Below are 18,162 nucleotides of genomic sequence, written 5' to 3'. Positions count from 1 at the left end.
GCCCTCTTCTGTCTGAAATGTGGAACATGAAATGTACTTTCCTGCCAATTTAAAGCACTTGCCAGTCGTAAAAATGACAAGTCTGTATTTATCTTTATGGGCAATAACCTTTGTTAAAAGCAAGCTATAGGGTGAAAATATTACTCAGTGGTTCGGGATGTGAGCGAACTTTGCAAAAGTGTGCATGTTAATGAAGCAATGTACACAAAGCACTTCATCATGGTCTAGAAAGAAGAGCGTTCCTTTATTGACGTCTTGCAACGTGGAGTCCCTGCAAAACAAAGCGGTCGTGACATGATATTCATATTTCATCAATTGATGAGCGACGCTCGAGAGGGTATCCTTCCCAGGACGCTGTTTCAAAAACCGGAGTGGATTAGCAACAGGAGCCGGAAGGGGGGGGGGGTCGATTTTCTAACGGAATCCATTATTTCAACAAACATGATAGCGCTTGAAATTGGAGTTCGGCCGCGCCGTGACACGTGTTGGTGTTGACGAGCGCACGACGCATTGATGATTACGTGTTTGGTCTTTGCTTGCCGGCCGAGCCCGAGACAAAGCATCGAGTCCACATTTCCACAGCCCGGAGTGGATCTTTGAGCTCGGACGGGATCCCGTCACACCATGCGACCCCATCCACTTGGCATCCCGCGCTTCACACGCACGTCGGATTACAAGTCTAGCTGCGACGAACTTTGAGCAAACCGCGACATTATAAACCCGTATTGCTGTGAATACCCGAATTTTGCGACGGGCCGGGTCGCGAATGGACATCGGGGCCTAATTCGGAAAGGAGACCCGTCTCTTAGTGATTTTTAAAAAAGTTATACTGTAACTTTAAAAGACGTTGGCCCCGCCCATTTGGCAAGGAGCGCTCTGGGTCACGGCGAGTGCCACACCGTGATTGGCCGAAACGGGCTGTCAGTCAAAGCGAGCTGAGCGCCCCATTGGTGAAAGACTAGCAGTCGGCTGGGATTCTCGCGGTACTGCTGCGTGAAGATGGCGGCCGAACTGGTGGAGGCGATGGCAAGTAGAGCCTCATTCGCTTTGCTTTGAGGGGAAGCCGGGCGCGAGAACTAGCGTCGAACACCCGGAGCGGGCGCCGAGAACCTCGGGGGCTTTGTGTGAAAACGATTCAAAAGCGCGTAGTGTCACAAGCGTGGCGTAATAGGGTCGACTAGCCTCTGTTGCTAACGTAGCTTTCTTCCAGTCAACTTAGCAAGTACGAAAGGTTAGCTTGTAGCATCACGCCGCTGGCTCCAAAAGAAGACGGCGAAAATGAATGATGGCCATCATGATGCACTTGAGGTGTCTGCGCTATTACACTTTCTCACTTCTCTGCTCGCTTTCAGATAAGATTATCTCTTGTGGCGCACGCTTCGTTTGCCAAGCCGTGCACCTGTCAAAACGTCCGGTTGCCATGATTGAGGACCGAAAAAAGCAGTTTTCCTCCAGCGGAGCTAACCGGCAGCTTCGGTGGATAATGTTTAAATGACGGCGCAGGGAAATGGAACTAACAGCGCTCCTTTCTCGTCTAATGGAACAACCGTGTGCTGTTTTTTTAGAGCTTGTTAAACTTCCATAAATCCACATTGTTTTCGTACCGCATTCGAGTTAGCACGCCGATGTTACCTGTCAACATCGTTTGCATATTGTATAATAGCAAATATTTGAAGTTCCGCCTCCATATACAACGTAATAAAGCTTTATGTCAACCCTTTTGGGGAGTTTTTCTAACGTTTAATGTTATATAAAGGCATTACAGTGGCTTGTTTGTTATATGGGTGGAAAATTTAGTCTCGCGTGATTTTCTGTGGAGTTTAAGTCGTCAAGTGAGTGCCTTTCAATGCATTGTTTACCCCTTTTGTCATCGTGGTTATTCAAACAGTTTACCGGTGCTGTCATGGCCGTGCAATTGTTCTCGTTTGTTGAAAACCTATAAATATCCCAAACGTCTGTGTTATTCGACCTTCTTACCCCGGAGCAAATGAAAGCAGTCGAATTCACAGTATACCATTAATGATACAGTCGAGCTAGTTGAACTTAAATTCGTGTCGAAAATATGCCCGTTTAAGTTAATGTAAACAGAAATGTTCTTTTCCTGGCTCCGTATTTTGCAATGCAACAGTTAAAAGTAGCATTTTAAGAATAGTATAAAAAGTTGCAATAAAGATCAGTAAAAATCTGCACAACTGTTTTTTTAATCACTGTCAATTATTTTTTATGTTAGATTTAAAAAATAAAAAAACTTAACTGATAAAATAACAAAATAAGTCTTGAAGAAAGTTGATTATGATTCAGTTACTGATTTGGTCTGCAACATTCGTCAGAATATAGGCAAAAATATTGTTTCCTGTTTTCCAAAGTAAAAGCTGGTGGTTGCTAATTTCTTATTTTGGTTAAACGCAAAGGTTGTCTGTTTTCCTGGAGGTCGACAGGAATCTGAGAAAATTACCAATTGATTTGGATATGTTAAAGTTAAACAAGGTCTGTAAATGATTAATCAATTATCAAAATAGTTTTTGATACATTTAATACAGTTGTTTGTCAATTAGTTGTTCCACTGCTACTTGCTACTATACACTGAAGACTACAAAATGGAGAGGAAACATTTGGCAAGCTACTGCTTAAGTTACTTAATTGTATTGTGGGTAGATGCTATTTATTTCGGCATCTCTGGGTTAAAATAGTTTTGCATAATAGTTGATTTATTGTACAGGACACTTTGTCACATTAAGTTACATATTTCGGTCCAATGGTTATAGTCATCATCTCCGTTCCCGCTTGGGAATAATTGGTGCTATTATTGGGCTGTTTACTTCAGAGGCTGTAGTTGGAAAGTTTTTTTTTTAAATATTTGCACATTTATAACTGGGATACGAGTGTTTAAAGATGTTAAGTGGATATAATACAACAACAAATTTTACATGATACATAATGAATATGTATCATTTTCCACTTGGCCATATTCCATAGAGCACCCTAAACTGATGAGTACAAAACATTCCTTTCTGTGCTACATTGCACTAAGTTAATATTCTCGTTCTGTGGTCGTCATCATTTATCATATTTACCTCTTTTGCCATCACTGGTAACATGATGACATAAAAAATAGTAAAATATAACAGTTTCAATTAATGATCCAGCCATTTGAATATTTTTAGAATACTAATATTCTATCCATTATGCCATTAAGTATGTAATCAATTATTTTTGTTTCTGCACTATTTAACAACAATAATTAAAGTGCATTTGAAGTGCAGATAGTTTTTGTCCAGTTGGAATCGCAATCCTCACGTTCTACATTGAAGTATCTGACTTTATGTGTGTGCCTTTTAAAATGGAGAGCCTTGTCTGATGAGCGACTTGTGCAAATGCAATCGCTGTCGTCGCCTCAATTTTGCTACTTTCACAAGGGACTCTTTGTTTCCACCAGTCACGTAATGTATCTCCTTGCGTTTTGTTTTCATTCCAGAACATGGTCAAAAGTTTTCGGGTCTCCGACCTGCAGACGCTGCTGGCCTCCATGGGTCGCAGCAAGAGCGGTTTGAAGCACGACCTGGTGGGCCGGGCGCTGAGGCTGGTCCAGACGGAGTACAGCCCCGAACTGCTCAAGAACGTACGACAGCTCTACGAGTCACGCTTCCCAAGAACGTCCACCTGGCTGGCAGCACGGCGTCCGGAGGGCATCCCCGTTTCCTACTCGTCGCTCAGCTCAGCTCCGTCTGCCACTTCTCAGGGTGTTGAATACCTCAACGGCATCTCTAAGCCAATGGCCACCCCCGCGCCGGAGGTCAAGCTGGTGCCGCTGCCCTTCTATCAGACTTTGGAAACACTGCTGCCGCCAACGGAGCTCAGTGAGTCTGCACGTTGATCCCTTATATGTACACTAAACTGCTAGCAACACATAAAAATACAAATTACCACTTCGCAATTTGCCATTTTTAATTCTTTTTTAATCAATGATTTATACTGAGGCGGCACGGTGGCTCAGATTGAGAGCGTTGGCCTCACAGTTCTGAGGTCCCGGGTTCAATCCCGGACCCGCCTGTGTGGAGTTTTTGCATGTTCTCCCCGTGTCTGCGTGGGTTTTCTCCAGGCACTCCGTTTTCCTCCCACATCCCAAAAACATGCAACATTAATTGGACACTCTAAATTGCCCCTAGGTGTGATTCTGAGTGCGGCTGTTTGGCTGGCAACCAGTTCAGGGTGTACCCCGCCTCCTGCCCGTTGACAGCTGGGATAGGTTCCAGCACTCCCCATGACCCTTGTGAGGATGAGCGGAAAAGAAAATGGCTGGATGGATTTATACTGATGTGCTTTTTCTTTTAACTCTTCCTAACAAAATATAAAAGCAACACTTGTTTTTGCTCCCCCTTTTCCTGAGCTGAACTCAAATATCTTAAAATTATGTACACAAAAGGCCCATTTCTTTTAAATATTGTTTACAGATCTGTCTAAATCTGTTTGTGAGCACTATTCCTTCAACCAATCCATCAACCTCACAGGTGTGCCATAATAGAAGCTGATTAGAGTAGGATTATTGCAAAGGTCAGTCATATATTGTCAGTTCAACCAAAGATGTTGCCTTTAAATCAAATGTTCCGTTCTCTCCCATAAGCCATCTCCAAAGGTGTTTCAGAAAAGTCGGCAGTACATCAAACCGGCCTCACAACCGCAGACCACATGTAACCAAACCGGCCGGACCTCCACATCCAGTATCTTCACCTGCCTGACTCCAGATTGTGGTCGTAACTGACTTGAGTGGTTAAATGCTCTCATTCTCTGGCATCCTCCACTTTGGAGGGGTGTTTTCTTCATGGTTGAGTCCTGGTTTCCACTGTGCAGGGAAGATGGCACAGACTGGAAACATGTGGGAGATCGGTTTCCTGATGTCAGCATAGTCACTCAAGTGGAGTGTGGTATCGGTGGGTTCGTGGTTATCGAGTAGAGCTCGTGCACGTGACATCACCATTTTCACGGCGCCATATTGCCGGTCAAACAGAGCTCCTCGACATTGTGGGAGACATTGAACCGGAGGAGAATATTTACAATACACCTTTTGTGGTGTTGGTTGTCACAACAGACGAGACAGATATTCAAATAGATCGTAATATAGAATACCAGCTGAAAAGATCGATGGATTTCGTCAATTAAACGTGATGGATTGTGCCCAACCAAAATACACACATGCCTGTGTAGCAATCGCTTCATTTCAGGTAGGAATTATTCTTTTCAATCTCAAATTACCAAGAAGTATTTATAATGCCAAGTTGTCTCATTTGAGAGCAATGCGTATTAAAAAAAAATAATAATAATCTGTCGCAGAGGTTAAGTGTGGCCGCAATCGCTTCCATGTAAGTTGCATGAAGACAACTCTGTCCTCTTTTTTTTTTTTTTTTTTTCCCCAATCATAGTCAATGAATGCGAGTTTGTGTAAAACCAGGGGTCATTTATTTAAATATTGGTATTTATACTAGCTGACAAGATCGATGGATTCCCGCAAAGGCCAACGTGTCGCCGAACACACTTCCGCGTTCACGAGCCGTCAAAAACGTCACTATGCGGGATTTATTCCTGAATGAGAACAGATTCAGCAACGAAGTATTTGTATGCGTCCATACATTTCTACGCTTTCAAACTTTTCCATGTAAGTCGCGACGACTTACTCGCCAAATCCATGTGTAGATCCAGTTGTCCATGACAAGCAGAAGTGAATTAACAGTCCACTTTCTGATCGGCGAAAACATCGACTTAGCTTGCTTAGCTTGACCGGCAATATGGCGATGTAAACAAAATTCACGTGATTTTTTTTTTATCACGTAGGTGCACGAGCTCTATTGGTCGGTGCGTTATGGACAACAAACGCAGGTTTTTGATTGATGGTATTTTGAATGCAATACTGGACAAGATCCTCAAGTCCATTGTTGTGCCAGTTATACCTTATCACCATGGTGCAGTGTGATAATGCACTGATCCATATTGCAAGGACCTGCATGCAATTCTCAGGCTGAAACCATCACAGTTCTCACATTGCCAGCCAGCATCATCACCACACGTCCTCCAATGAGGATGTTTGTAATGCTCCGCGAGTTGGTTTATACGGCAGTGTGCGCCAGTCCCTGCCAATGTCTAGCAACATTGCACAGTTATTGAAGAGTGGAGCAGCATTTTTGCAGCCCATATTCAACCAGAACATTACCAGAAATATGTTGCACTCTGAGGCAAATGTTGGTCACACCGGATACTTTTTCTAACAAGCTTAGACTCCCCCAATACAGTCACACAGCATATTCTATTGGGCTTTTATTGTGGGAAGCCGAGGGCACACCTGGACATTAATCATGCTGTCGAAGGATCTTGGTGTGCCACATCGTTGAGGTTGATGAATTAACACAGTGAAGGAGAAGACCTCAGTCACGGATTTGTGAAAAATATTTGACAGAATTAGGCCTTTTTCATTTCATGGAATTTTAGACTATGGGTATTCCAATTTATTTTTTGCTCAGTGTGTGGCATGTATCGTGTTCAATATGAACAGGACTTGTACTCCGTTACAATCATCATCATGCCATTCGCTACTTTAATTTATCCATTATTGCACGAGCAATCTATTTTTAGACTTCACCATTGACTTCCGCCTCAGGCGCCGTTGCGCCAGTCCAAAGTGATAATTAGGGTCATTTGACTCCCAATTCACCAATCAGAGGGGCAGAAGGTGGTCACAACTGCGCCCAAACCTTCGTGGGGCTATTAAAAGTGACGCATTTCTTGAGAGGGGGTGGACAGTCAAACGTTTACAGAATTTGAAAAACAACAGATTTGTTTTGCAGTGTAGTCTTGAATTATGATTTCTCTCGCCAGCGCACACACACACACGCATTATCAAGTCGGGTCAGCCAGCAAGTTTTTCAGTCATTTAAAAGGGAAATCCACTGGTTTGGTTTAACAATGTATCCAATAGGTCATATAATATGTACCGTATTTTGACAATGTGATGTTAAATCCTCTCATTTAATAGTGCTTTGAGAAGATTTTTTTCAACAATTGCGAATTTTCAGGGGCGCTGCCATTTTCGCGAGTCACATGACCTGCGTGCGCAGATGTTACCTGCTGCAACAAAGGGTCAATTGCATGGGACACCATTTATGCTCAGCGCTGATTTATCCTCATCTGATGAAGAAATAGCAGTATCAGTTGGTCGGGAAGAGGGAGGAATACGGCTATATGTGGAATTATTCCTCCATCTTCCTGAGCGGCCAAGCCGTGCGAGCTCCAGGGCTCGGGGAGCGAGCTCACGGCTCCCCCGAGTCCCGGAGCTGTGCTATTCTCTTGATCTTCCCGATCAGCCGAGCCGCTCACGGCTGTGTATGGAAGTATTCCTCCGTCTTCCCGATCAAGTAATTGAGTGTTTGGAACCCCACGTAACACGTCACATCCGCGCACGTAAGTCATGTGACTTGTGGAAATGGCACCGCCCCTGAAAATTCGTAATTGTCGATTAAAAATCTTCTCAAAACACTATTAAATGAGAGAGGATTTAACATCACATTGTCAAAAGAGAGTACATATTACATGACCTATTGGATCCATTGTTAATGCAAGCCACTGGATTTCCCCTTTAATTGGGGGGGGGGGGGGCAACCAATGTTTCTATTGGGCCCACTGCAAGTATTGTTGGTTTCTAGGCATTTAAAAGTTGGAGTGGTTGCAGATATGTATAGACTCCCATCAGTTTTTTTTTTTTTTTTAATCAGACATTCCAAGTGACTTGTTTTTTCACTGAGCACTTTCTCATTCAAGTCAATATTTGCAAGGCAACTTACTTTGACTTGTCATATTATTCTAAAGTACTCTTGAGAATAACATGGCTACCCAACTCAGCTGTAATATACAGTAAATCAACTGTAATATTCAAGTGATTAGTAGGGGGACGTCTTTGGGCATGCTCGAGAGATTCAAGATTACACACCTGCTATAGTTCCTATTTCGCTTTTCATAATGAAACTCGGCAGTCGTGTGGCAGCTGGGTGATTGCGCATGGTACGTTCAAGGGCCCTGAATATGTGGGACTGAATGTTTTCTAATACCGTACAAAATTGTAAAAAAATGATTACCAGGAAAACTGTATCATAATCCTTGTGTTAAAAATGTAATCTTACACCGTGGTAATATGGATTTTTTGGGGAAATGTAAGAGTAGATATATTTTGTTCGTAAAGTCAATCAGAGCTCTGAGACATGCAAAGTTCATCCCCTTTCAGCAACGTTCCTGTCGTACTGTTTAATTTTTTTTTTTTTTTTGCACATTAAGAACAAAAGTACTGCTTTTAGTTTCTTTGTTAAAAAAAAAACGATTCAAACGACATTTTTACTCGTTTTTGAGATTATAGGTTGAAAACCTCAGAAGGCTCCTAGCGTAGACTGAATGGGTGGCAACAATGAGGAAATGAAATGCCAGTATGTTTTGTCTAATAGCCAGTCAGCTACATATTGGGGGTGAGGGGGTTATGAACAATTTTTTTGGGCGCGGTCAACCTAGTTCAAAATTGGATTTATGCACTGATTCATTTTTGTAACAGTTAACAGAACTGAAGTATTTTGCCTAGAAGATTAACTTTACCAACACTGATACTGTTTTATTTCACATTGCAATGTATATTGCAGATTTTAAAAAAAATAAATAAAAATACAATTCCCCCGTTCCCCAGATGATCATGCATTACGTGCTGTCAGCATCATTTGCGCACTGTAGCCTTTTTCGGTTTGGTCAACCAAGCTGGCATTCTGCTGGCTCTTTCTCCGACTTGCTGTCCTGTCCTATGTGGGAGATACAGGATTTGCGTAGGTTGTTGACCCAGAAATTGATGCGCAACAGATGAAATGCTGCCATTTTGACTCAGTTGGTGCCATCAGTGGGTCCTGTCTTGAAAGAGACAGGGGTAACTGTTGGGAATCTGATGTGACAATTTGCACCAGTTCAGTGTGAAACTGGCTTTTAATGTACTGTTTTTCTGCTTTTTTCTTCACTTTACATTCTGTATCATGTGTTCAGCACTATGTAAACCATAAACAATTTGTAAATATGAGCCTCTACCAAATGTGCGAGATGTCACCTCATGGTAAAAATTTTAAAAGGCATAAAGGGGAAAAACAGGAAGAGATTTTATTTTGTAAGAAATGCACAGCTCAAAGATTTTGGCACATATGATTCACTGTATTTTTTTTTTTTTTTGTATTTGCTGTTTTTTTAAATACAAAAAAAATATGGACAAGTACTACAGTAACCTGTGCAGGGTCCAACAGCCTATCTTTTGGTTTGACAATAATAAAACGTGTTAAATAATTTTGAAAACATGGTCTACCAAAGGGTTGAGCTGGCATTCATGAAACTGATTTGCTTTGTCAGTCTGTTCTGCTGAATGGTCTATCCGACCGTTGGGTTAATGCTGTATTCCAAACTTCCCTATGTAGAAGCCCCTCCCCATCTGCACTTGAGTAAATCGGGAAACCACCCCCTGCCCAGGGTGGCCCAGGTTTGCAGAAATAGTTATAATGAATGACTGATGTTGATGTCTTGCTGTTTGATTTGTTTCGACAGTTGCCCAGAATAATGAGAAACTGCAAGACAGTCAGTGCATATTTGAGTTAACACCAAGTCAAGCAGACCAAATCAGAAACGCAAGGTAGGAATTTTGAGCGTTTCCCAGCAGGCCTCTTTAGTAAAACATGGCTTTTTGAGCCTGTGGTGTAACTTGTGGTCTGTCATTGTTGCAGTGAAATTCGCCCGGGAATTAGATCGATCCAGGTGGTGCTTAGGTAAGAAGTGTTGTTGCTCTCGTTGTCATTCTGGGTGTCATTTCCAGAAACATACTTAACATACTCATGATCACTATTAATCAAAATAATTGTCAGTCCATAGAACTAAACATTGTCATGTTGGGAACCTTTTCTGTTCTGCAGAATATGCTACACAGATTCCATTGGGGTTCAAGAGGACCAGTATCCTCCCAACATCGCTGTCAAAGTCAACCAGTCTTACTGTCATGTCCCGGTGAGTATAGTAAAGTATAGAAACATGACTCGTTGATCACAAAATTAAAAACCAAACGGTCTTGTAGAATCTGTTCCTCTGTCATAAATTAAAGATTAAGTGCTTTTGTGCTGCAGGAAAACAGGTCATTAATATTGCAGCGGTAGAATGATTTCTGCGATAACTGCTGATTTTAATCTGTATTTGAGCGCCCTGCATAAAATCCAGGCAGTAAATCGCAGTTTTGATTTATTCTTCAGGGCTACTACCCCTCTAACAAGCCCGGCGTGGAACCTCGCCGTCCTTGTCGCCCTGTAAACATCACTCCCTGGTTACATCTCTCCAGCGTCACCAACAGAGTCACCGTCACTTGGGGAAACTTCGGCAAGGTAGCTGTCTGGACATGTCCTGTTTTAAAAAAAAAAACAAAACAGTTGCGTTCTACAATTAATTTTCTGTGTACGTGCGACCTTTGAACATCTGCTTTCAGCGATATTCTGTGGCGGTGTATTTAGTGAGGATGTTCACTGCCTCGGATCTCTTCAGCCAGCTCAAACTATGCTCCGTTGAGAGTGCAGAGCGCTGCCGTGAGCGCAGTGAGTGTTCGTCTGTGACTCTGAAATTAAAGAGCTCACCAAATTGTTGGTCATCATACTTTTTCATGTATTCATTCGTAGTTCAAGACAAGCTACGTTTTGACCCAGAGAGTGAGATTGCCACAACAGGCCTCAGGGTTTCTCTCATTTGTCCAGTGAGTATTTGTTGTTCGATAATGGAAAAGTGACTTTTCAGTGTTTGTATACAAATAGTTGGGTATTTTGTTTATTAGCATAAACAACCACGTTGTCTGGCCTTTACAGAGCCTGTGAGGGAGCTGTGTAAAATATTGGCACTAATTAACATAACACTCACCAAATTTGTCTGCCGATAATGTGGCTAGTAGGGTGGCTAAATTTCCAAAACAAAAACACTTCATTTCAAAACCATTGCTGTTAGGTCAAACAGAATGGAAGTGCTGTATCCTTATTATGCCAGAACAGATTGACTGTGTCACAGTGGAGTTTTTAAGTTACGCTGTGGTTTCTTAGTATAATAATTAAAGTTTATTGAGAATCAGGGCCCATCAGTGGACCGGAACAGTTTCTAGAGAGCAGAGAGAAACGAAGATTAAGCACTAGAAATTGTAAACAGGATGAATCATTACATATCTATTGCCATAAAACATTAAATATTGCTACATCCTGTGAGAGAAGGATAGGACAAGATCGGACGGAAGAAGAAGCATGTTTGTAAACAGAATTGTCCATAAACAGAGTTTCCACTGTACTTGCAAATGTGCTTCTCTCCTCAGCTGGTGAAGATGCGCATCGGTGTGCCATGTCGAGTCCTAACCTGCGCCCATCTCCAGTGCTTCGACGCAGTCTTCTTCCTGCAGATGAATGAGAAGAAGCCCACATGGACCTGTCCCGTCTGTGACAAACCGGCACCCTTTGAATTGCTCACTATTGACGGGTAAGCTTATACACTCTACTACTTCATCATGTTACCGTAATTTCCGGCCTACAGAGCACACCTGTTCATAAGCCTCACCCAGTACATTGCAAAGGAAATGGCATTTGGTACATCTATAAGCCGTACCTGTGTAAATGCCGCAAGTGCCCAAATTGAAACCCACATTGAAACACGAGATATTTACAAAGAAAGACGGTACACAAAAGAGTTTTCAAAATTTTAATTCTTTAGCTTAGCTTAACATAGCAACAACACGGTTGTACGAATAGGGCTGTTGAGGAAAAAAAAAAAAAAAAACTGCCGTGGGAGCTATATGGTAGCACAGCACTAAAAGGGCCGGTTAAAAATAAAACTTACCTAAATCACGTTGAGACAGGGCAGTAACACAGCAGCAAGACACTAGCGAGGCGCTGGCACGGGGATAATGCTAGCGCGGCACTAACCGGGTCGGTTAAAAATAAAACATACCTAAAGCACTGTGACACGACAGTAACACAGCAGCAACATGCTAGTGCGGCGCTGGCGCGGGGGTAACGCAAGCTAACTAACAGGGCCAGCTTAAAAAAAACATACCGGTAAAAATCAATGAGAAACAACAGCAAGACGCTAGTGCAGCACTAACAGGGTCGATTTAAAAAAAAAAAAAAAAAAAACAGATAAAAATCACTGAGACACAGCAACACGCTAGCACAACGGTAGCGCAGTTCCAACAAGGGCGGTTAAAAAAAAAATTACCGGTAAAAATCACTGAGACACAGCAACAAGATGCTAGCGCGGCGCTTGCAGGTCCGGTTTAAAAAAAAAAAAAAAACATACTGCTAAAAACCACTTGAGACACAGCATCATGCTAGCACAGCACTAACAGGGCTGGTTTAAATAAAAAAAAAAACATACCAGTAAAAGTAACTTCCTCGCCACATCGTCTCACTTCTTCCTTTTCTGCTGGAGTGCCCCTTTGCGGCCGTTAGAAAAAAATGCATACATTAGCCGGATCACCGCATAAACTGCGGGGTTGAAAGCGCATGAAAAAAGTCACTGTCTATAAACCGGAAATTACGGTACGAATGATTGATAATCTGTTTGACTACCTTATATTCGCTACAGGTTTTTAAAATAACGCTTACGTGGTATTTTAATGGTAGGTTCATTCGTTGCTTTATATTGTAATCAAACAATATTCATGGGTCTTGAAAGACCAAAATACTGGCTGGTAAAATGGGGTACTTTGAAAAAAATTAATACAGCACAATATACCACCTACTCTGATTATAGATTTAAGAATAGATATCAAAGATCTCTAACCATCCTGTCACAACAGTGAAAATGTCAACCAATGTTTTTAAAACAATATGCTACAAACCTAAAAAAATACAACAAATGTACAAGTCAAATCCTCCAAACTGTCTTGCGACAGTCTGATATGACAAGTTATGTAGTTTTGCAGAATTGAATCCATTCTCAAGAGGCGTCGGTTATGACCACATTTGTGTTGCAGGTTGTTGTCTGAGATCCTAAAAGAAACGAGCGAGGAAATCGAGGAGATTGAGTACCTGACGGACGGCTCCTGGCGACCTATCAGCGATGACAAGGAGAAAGAAAAGGAAAGAGAGCGCAGCGACACGCCGGAATACTCGATGGTTGATATGTGTACGTGAAACAGTTGCACATTGCAGTTTTTCCCAAAATGCACACGAGGTGAAAATTCAGCACTACATTGTTCTCAGACTGCACGTTTTCAGCATTTATCTGCAAACATACAATGTATTTAGGAACATATATTTGAGTTCACAAATAAAAAAAATAAATAAATTAAAATCCCATTACTGTAAACCAGTCCAGATCACCCAAAAAGATCAATTTTCAATTAAGAAAAGATCGTTGTATTGTATTAAAAAAAACACCCTAAATCATGATAATCAAAATAAATATACTTGTTTTATAAATTGTAAATTGTAACTTCATACAAGGGTTTTACGATTCAGTTTGACGATTTGATACGTATCGTGATTTATGCTTGCCGGTTTGATACAAGGACAGTATCGGTTCATTTCATACGATACGAAACGTTTTAGTGGCTTGAAATCGATTTAGTGACTTGTTTATCGGAACATTGAATCAGTGGGACTGGAAAAAAAAACCTGAATAATGGACAGATCCGGTGGGATTTTCTCTTTCCTCTAAGAGAAGAAAGGTAAGGCATGGTCAGTAAACAAATATTTTTCGAATGTATGGGAAATGGAAACTTATTTACATTATTTCAGATATGATTTTACTGGTTTGGCCAGTGTTTTTTTTTTTTTTCCTCAACAGGTTTCTTCGGTGTAAGAATTATGAGACAGACAAGGTCCTAGGATAAATGTTCCCACACTAAGGCTTCTCTGGCTGGACCCACCATGGGGAAAAGCTTTTGTGAATAGTGTTATCATAATATCACGTATAATGTGCACCCATATAGAATACGCATCCCCAAAGTTGAGCTTAATACTCTGGAAAACCCTTCTACCTATGCATCATGCCTTTTTTTTACAATACGCGATTTTGCTTCTACCCATATAACGTGAAATATTTGCGATGTTAATCTAAAAAAAAAAAAATCAATCAAGCAATGTCTTTGAACTCTTAATATTCTTTTTCTTGCGTGTTTGAAATTCACAGCCTTACTTTTTATTAAATGAAAAGACATGATTTGATTACCCAGGCAGAAGTGGTAAGATTGGTACAATTCTTTAAAGAAAACACGGAGAGCCAGGCAGAACAGTTTTAATTTTCAAATTAAAATACCAAGAATTTAAGAAAAGCATCAAAGAAAATATAATCTTAGAGAGATTACTAGTCGTTGTTCAGTCATCAGTCATATTAATATCTATATATTTTACAAATTCTGCTCGGGTCTGGAAAGTTATGAGCGCAATTGTACGTATATGCTGTCGTAGTTACCTCTTCCATTTACAAATGAAAGAGTAGGCTGCACTTTTTTCATAAACAAGGTGGCGGTGGCATATTGGAATGAAAGTGTAGTTTTTTCATAACTGAGATGGCGGAATAGAATCAGAAAATTAGCTTTTTTTTTTTGTCTGGTAGTTTTGAGAGCTTCTGGATGGGAGTTGTGGCCTACCGCAGACCTTTGCGAGCAGTAGCGTATCAGAAGCTCAGTTATGACAAATTTTGGCTTGCAACAAAAAAACAAAATCGAGCAAACATTGGTTTGTTTAAAAAAAATGGTTTGTACACAAGAAAAGACTGATTTTCAATAATAGAATCAAAAAGTAATGAGCCCAATGTATAAATTTTCATGTTTGATCGTTTAAATACTAAAAGAAAGGCGAAAACAATTATTTAAAGCTTTACTCGTCCTGTCAGCAACTTTGATTGCTCATCAGAAGCATAAAACCGCAATTCAATTTCTTGCTTTGAAAGGGAAACCGCTAATCGCTACAACAGTCAAAAAACTGCGTGTCCAGTATCAAAGACGGAAGATCAATAGCCAGCTTTGAATGACCTCTGTGATAAAGGAAACGAGCTTTTGAAGTCAAAACAGTTCTTTTGGCTCGAGAACAATAACCCGTCCTCAACTAATTTGACGCCATTTGATAATCACCTTGAACCTTTAAAGGCGTCAGAACTTGTCTGGTGATGAAGAACTTAACCCATTCATGGGCAGGGTGGCAATTTTTGCCTTATTGAGATAAAAGTCTCCTCACAGGCCACAATCAAGGAAATAACACTTCTTTTTCGTTTAACAAATAAAACAAAGGGAAAAAAAGATGTACCCTCTCACGGGCAACATCCCAAAACTGGGACGGGTATGTTATCAATTCTGTGTTGTGGTACATACTAGAGATTTATTAATTATTCTAGAACGACGCTTACCCATTAATAATACTGATGGATTCACATTTTGAAGACAAACTTGGTTGCATACTGACCTTTCTTCTCTTGGAAAACGCTCCATGTGTACTTGAGGCAGCCATGTTGGGAAGGAATGAAAGGGAAATAACTCGGTGCTAACTTTGACCGAGGAGTTATCCTCTCCTGGTACCAAATTATGGCTTCAGATTAAAACACTGAAATATTTTGATATATTTAAGGATACAATGGGTGAAAATCATGAGGTCCCAAAATTGGGACGCTGCCCACGAATGGGTTAACCATGTGGGGAAAATGTTTAAAAAAAAGACTGCTACTTTTATGAGGCTGGTTTGCATCCTCTTGTTCATTGATGGACAGTTATTGATGAGGAAAAACAAAAGTATGTTGGGAAGTAGTGATAAAATCCCAACTCTCTGGGTGTACTTACTATGTATTTTGCCTTTCGATTGTAGTAATCATAACTGTTACAATGTGAGTTGAGCAAACTGATGATTCGATGGGCCTCTTGAGCATTCTGGGAAATGTGGAGGTTAGTCACTTGTGTGATTGCAAGTCACCCATTTTTCCTCAATCTTCCACGTCTTGATTCCAGGTGTTCCGGAGACGAACGGCCACTCGCCGGCCCACAGCAGCACCAGCCTGTCCGGCAAGTCCGGCGGCGGCACGGCGGCGCCGGCCGTCGTCGGGGCAGGAGGGCCCGCCGCGCCGCCGGGGGGCGTGGTGGTGGATCTGACTCTTGACTCGTCCTCTGAGGAGGAAGGGGGCGGGGCCGGTGGAGACAGCGAGGACACTGAGGACAGCGCCGACAGCCCAGCCCCCAAGCGAGGGCGATACAACTACGACAAGGACTTGGTCACAGCGTACTGACCCTCCACCCCCTCCCCCTCCAGCTACTCGTCAATCCCCCTCACCCCCACCCCACCTTGTGGACTAGACTAAGGAGGGCTCAAAGCACGGCGCAGTAATACACTAGACGGTGACCTTCCATCATTAAGTCTTTTAGCAGCAAAAGAGTCTTTTAGCAGCTCCACACACGCACACACCTCCAGCTCTAGTGTCGGTAGGATCCCCGTTTGTACTCGACTCAACCACCGGAAGCCGACCCGACCCGACCCGTTTTGGCTTAACCATCATATGATCGATTCCTCCCGAACCCTCTTCCTCCTCCACCATCAACACCTACAATTCTTTCACTTGACAGACTTCTTTGTCTTTATATATTTACAAGGAAGGATAGGCTCTTAACGCTGCTGTGCGTTTGAAATTTCGGCACGTTTGTGGTGAATTAGGGGCTGTCTAAGCAACGTCAAAGTTGGGGGGAATCAAATGGCAAAAAGAATAATTTAAACGTGACGCAAACCTCTCCCAGTGACTTTCTTTCTTTGTCAGGATTTGATCTATTATCTAAAAGTAAAGAACAATGGCCTAGATATGTGGTGCGTTCCATTTCCTGAGTTATTTTGCCCTTTTCAGATTGAAAAAAAAAAATACAAACGAAAAAAACTACCTCAGTCATTACACACTCAGCAGACTGATCAGAACAAGCATTGGACAGACGTCCTGACGTCCATTTTACACTGGAGACTTTATGTATATTTAAATTTCTTTATTTCTATGCAGTTCCATCTGGCTTCTGACTTTTAAGATCCCGCTCCGAGGAAACGCTCGAAGTACGACAGCCGTTGCTGTACAGCCAGCGGACGAGAAGCCACTCGAGGGCTCGGTTTGTTCCCCTTTGACGCGGAAGTCATTCTAAATTATTCACAAAGGCTGTTATCCTCTCTCCCCTCGCCGCATTTGTCCTATCGCTTCGTTCGGTTATTGAATCTTTGCGCGCGGTTTTATCATCGACATCCCCGCTTCACAGAGACTTTTGTTTTCCGCTGGGTTTAAAATGACTAATCCAACGTGTCTGTAAATACGTGGGAACGTGTCGTCTACCCACAATCCTCCAGTGCGATTTAGGTCACGCCCTCCCATTCGCTGGGATGGGACGGTTTTCATTTTGGGACCCATCACTTGGTTTGCTGGAGCCGTTTGCACGCATTTTGTTTATGACTATAAAGCCATTGTGTGATGATGATCCATCCAAACTCGCCACAGTACAAGGACCAGGAAATAGCGAATGTCGGTGTCTTGTTTGCGCTTAAAACGGTAATCTTTGTTGACAACCTTTGCGGCTTGGATTTTGGTTTTCGGTCGAGTGAAATCTGGTCTTCCGACTCGTTTTCTCACCACCACGTCGTCGTCGTCTGTCTCCAGGTTGTTCTTTGAAGTCCCCCCGGGTTCAGGTTTGCCTCTGGAACTGAGCCAGATGTTGTTTTGGGGTGAGGATATGGGGTGTGAGGAGCAGAGCGTCTGGTTCTGACTATACAGTATGTTGTGGCATCTCTTACGGTAAATGCATAAGGTAGCATGGACTGATGCGTACAATCCATGATGTAAATGTTTTTTGTTTTTGTTGTTTTTTTATATGTTCATATTAAAAGACAATAAAAGTTAAATGATATTTTATTATTAAGCCTCGAATTGCTTCCGGTTCCGACAGGCGAAAACCAGAAGGGAAGAAGCAGGGGTTGGATACCTGATGGTGGTGGTGGTGATGGTGTTGATGTCTGAGGACTGAAAAGGTGTGTGTAGTTCAATTCCAGATGCTCGGCTTGAGGATACGATTGTACGATTGAATGATCGAATTCTGACAGCTGTTATTGATGTATGGAATTAAAAGTCAAGTTCTTTAAAACTTGT

The 18,162-nt window shown here is 41.9% G+C and overlaps 1 protein-coding gene across 3 annotated transcripts; it reads left to right on the top strand.

Annotated features, from left to right (window-relative positions):
* Positions 1-866: 866 nt before the first annotated feature.
* pias4a (protein inhibitor of activated STAT, 4a) lies at positions 867-17,928 on the top strand. Of its 3 annotated transcripts, none has more exons than XM_061825618.1 (11): positions 867-1,026; positions 3,476-3,857; positions 9,601-9,685; positions 9,777-9,818; positions 9,963-10,053; positions 10,293-10,421; positions 10,523-10,628; positions 10,710-10,783; positions 11,384-11,544; positions 13,040-13,191; positions 16,007-17,928. In XM_061825618.1, exons 1-11 carry the CDS (start codon positions 1,000-1,002, stop codon positions 16,279-16,281), a joined length of 1,524 nt encoding a protein of 507 aa, XP_061681602.1. In that variant the 5' UTR covers positions 867-999; the 3' UTR covers positions 16,282-17,928. The 3 variants fall into 3 exon arrangements, with proteins under 3 accessions (XP_061681602.1, XP_061681601.1, XP_061681603.1); XM_061825617.1 differs by lacking the exon at positions 867-1,026 and adding an exon at positions 1,033-1,308; XM_061825619.1 differs by lacking the exon at positions 867-1,026 and adding an exon at positions 1,733-1,832.
* The last annotated feature ends 234 nt before the right edge of the window (positions 17,929-18,162 follow it).

Source organism: Syngnathoides biaculeatus, chromosome 7 (assembly GCF_019802595.1).
Source record: "Syngnathoides biaculeatus isolate LvHL_M chromosome 7, ASM1980259v1, whole genome shotgun sequence".
Classification (NCBI taxonomy): Eukaryota; Metazoa; Chordata; class Actinopteri; order Syngnathiformes; family Syngnathidae; genus Syngnathoides; species Syngnathoides biaculeatus.
The sequence above is the reverse complement of the archived record's forward strand: the minus strand, read 5'-3'. Positions and strand labels throughout refer to the sequence as shown.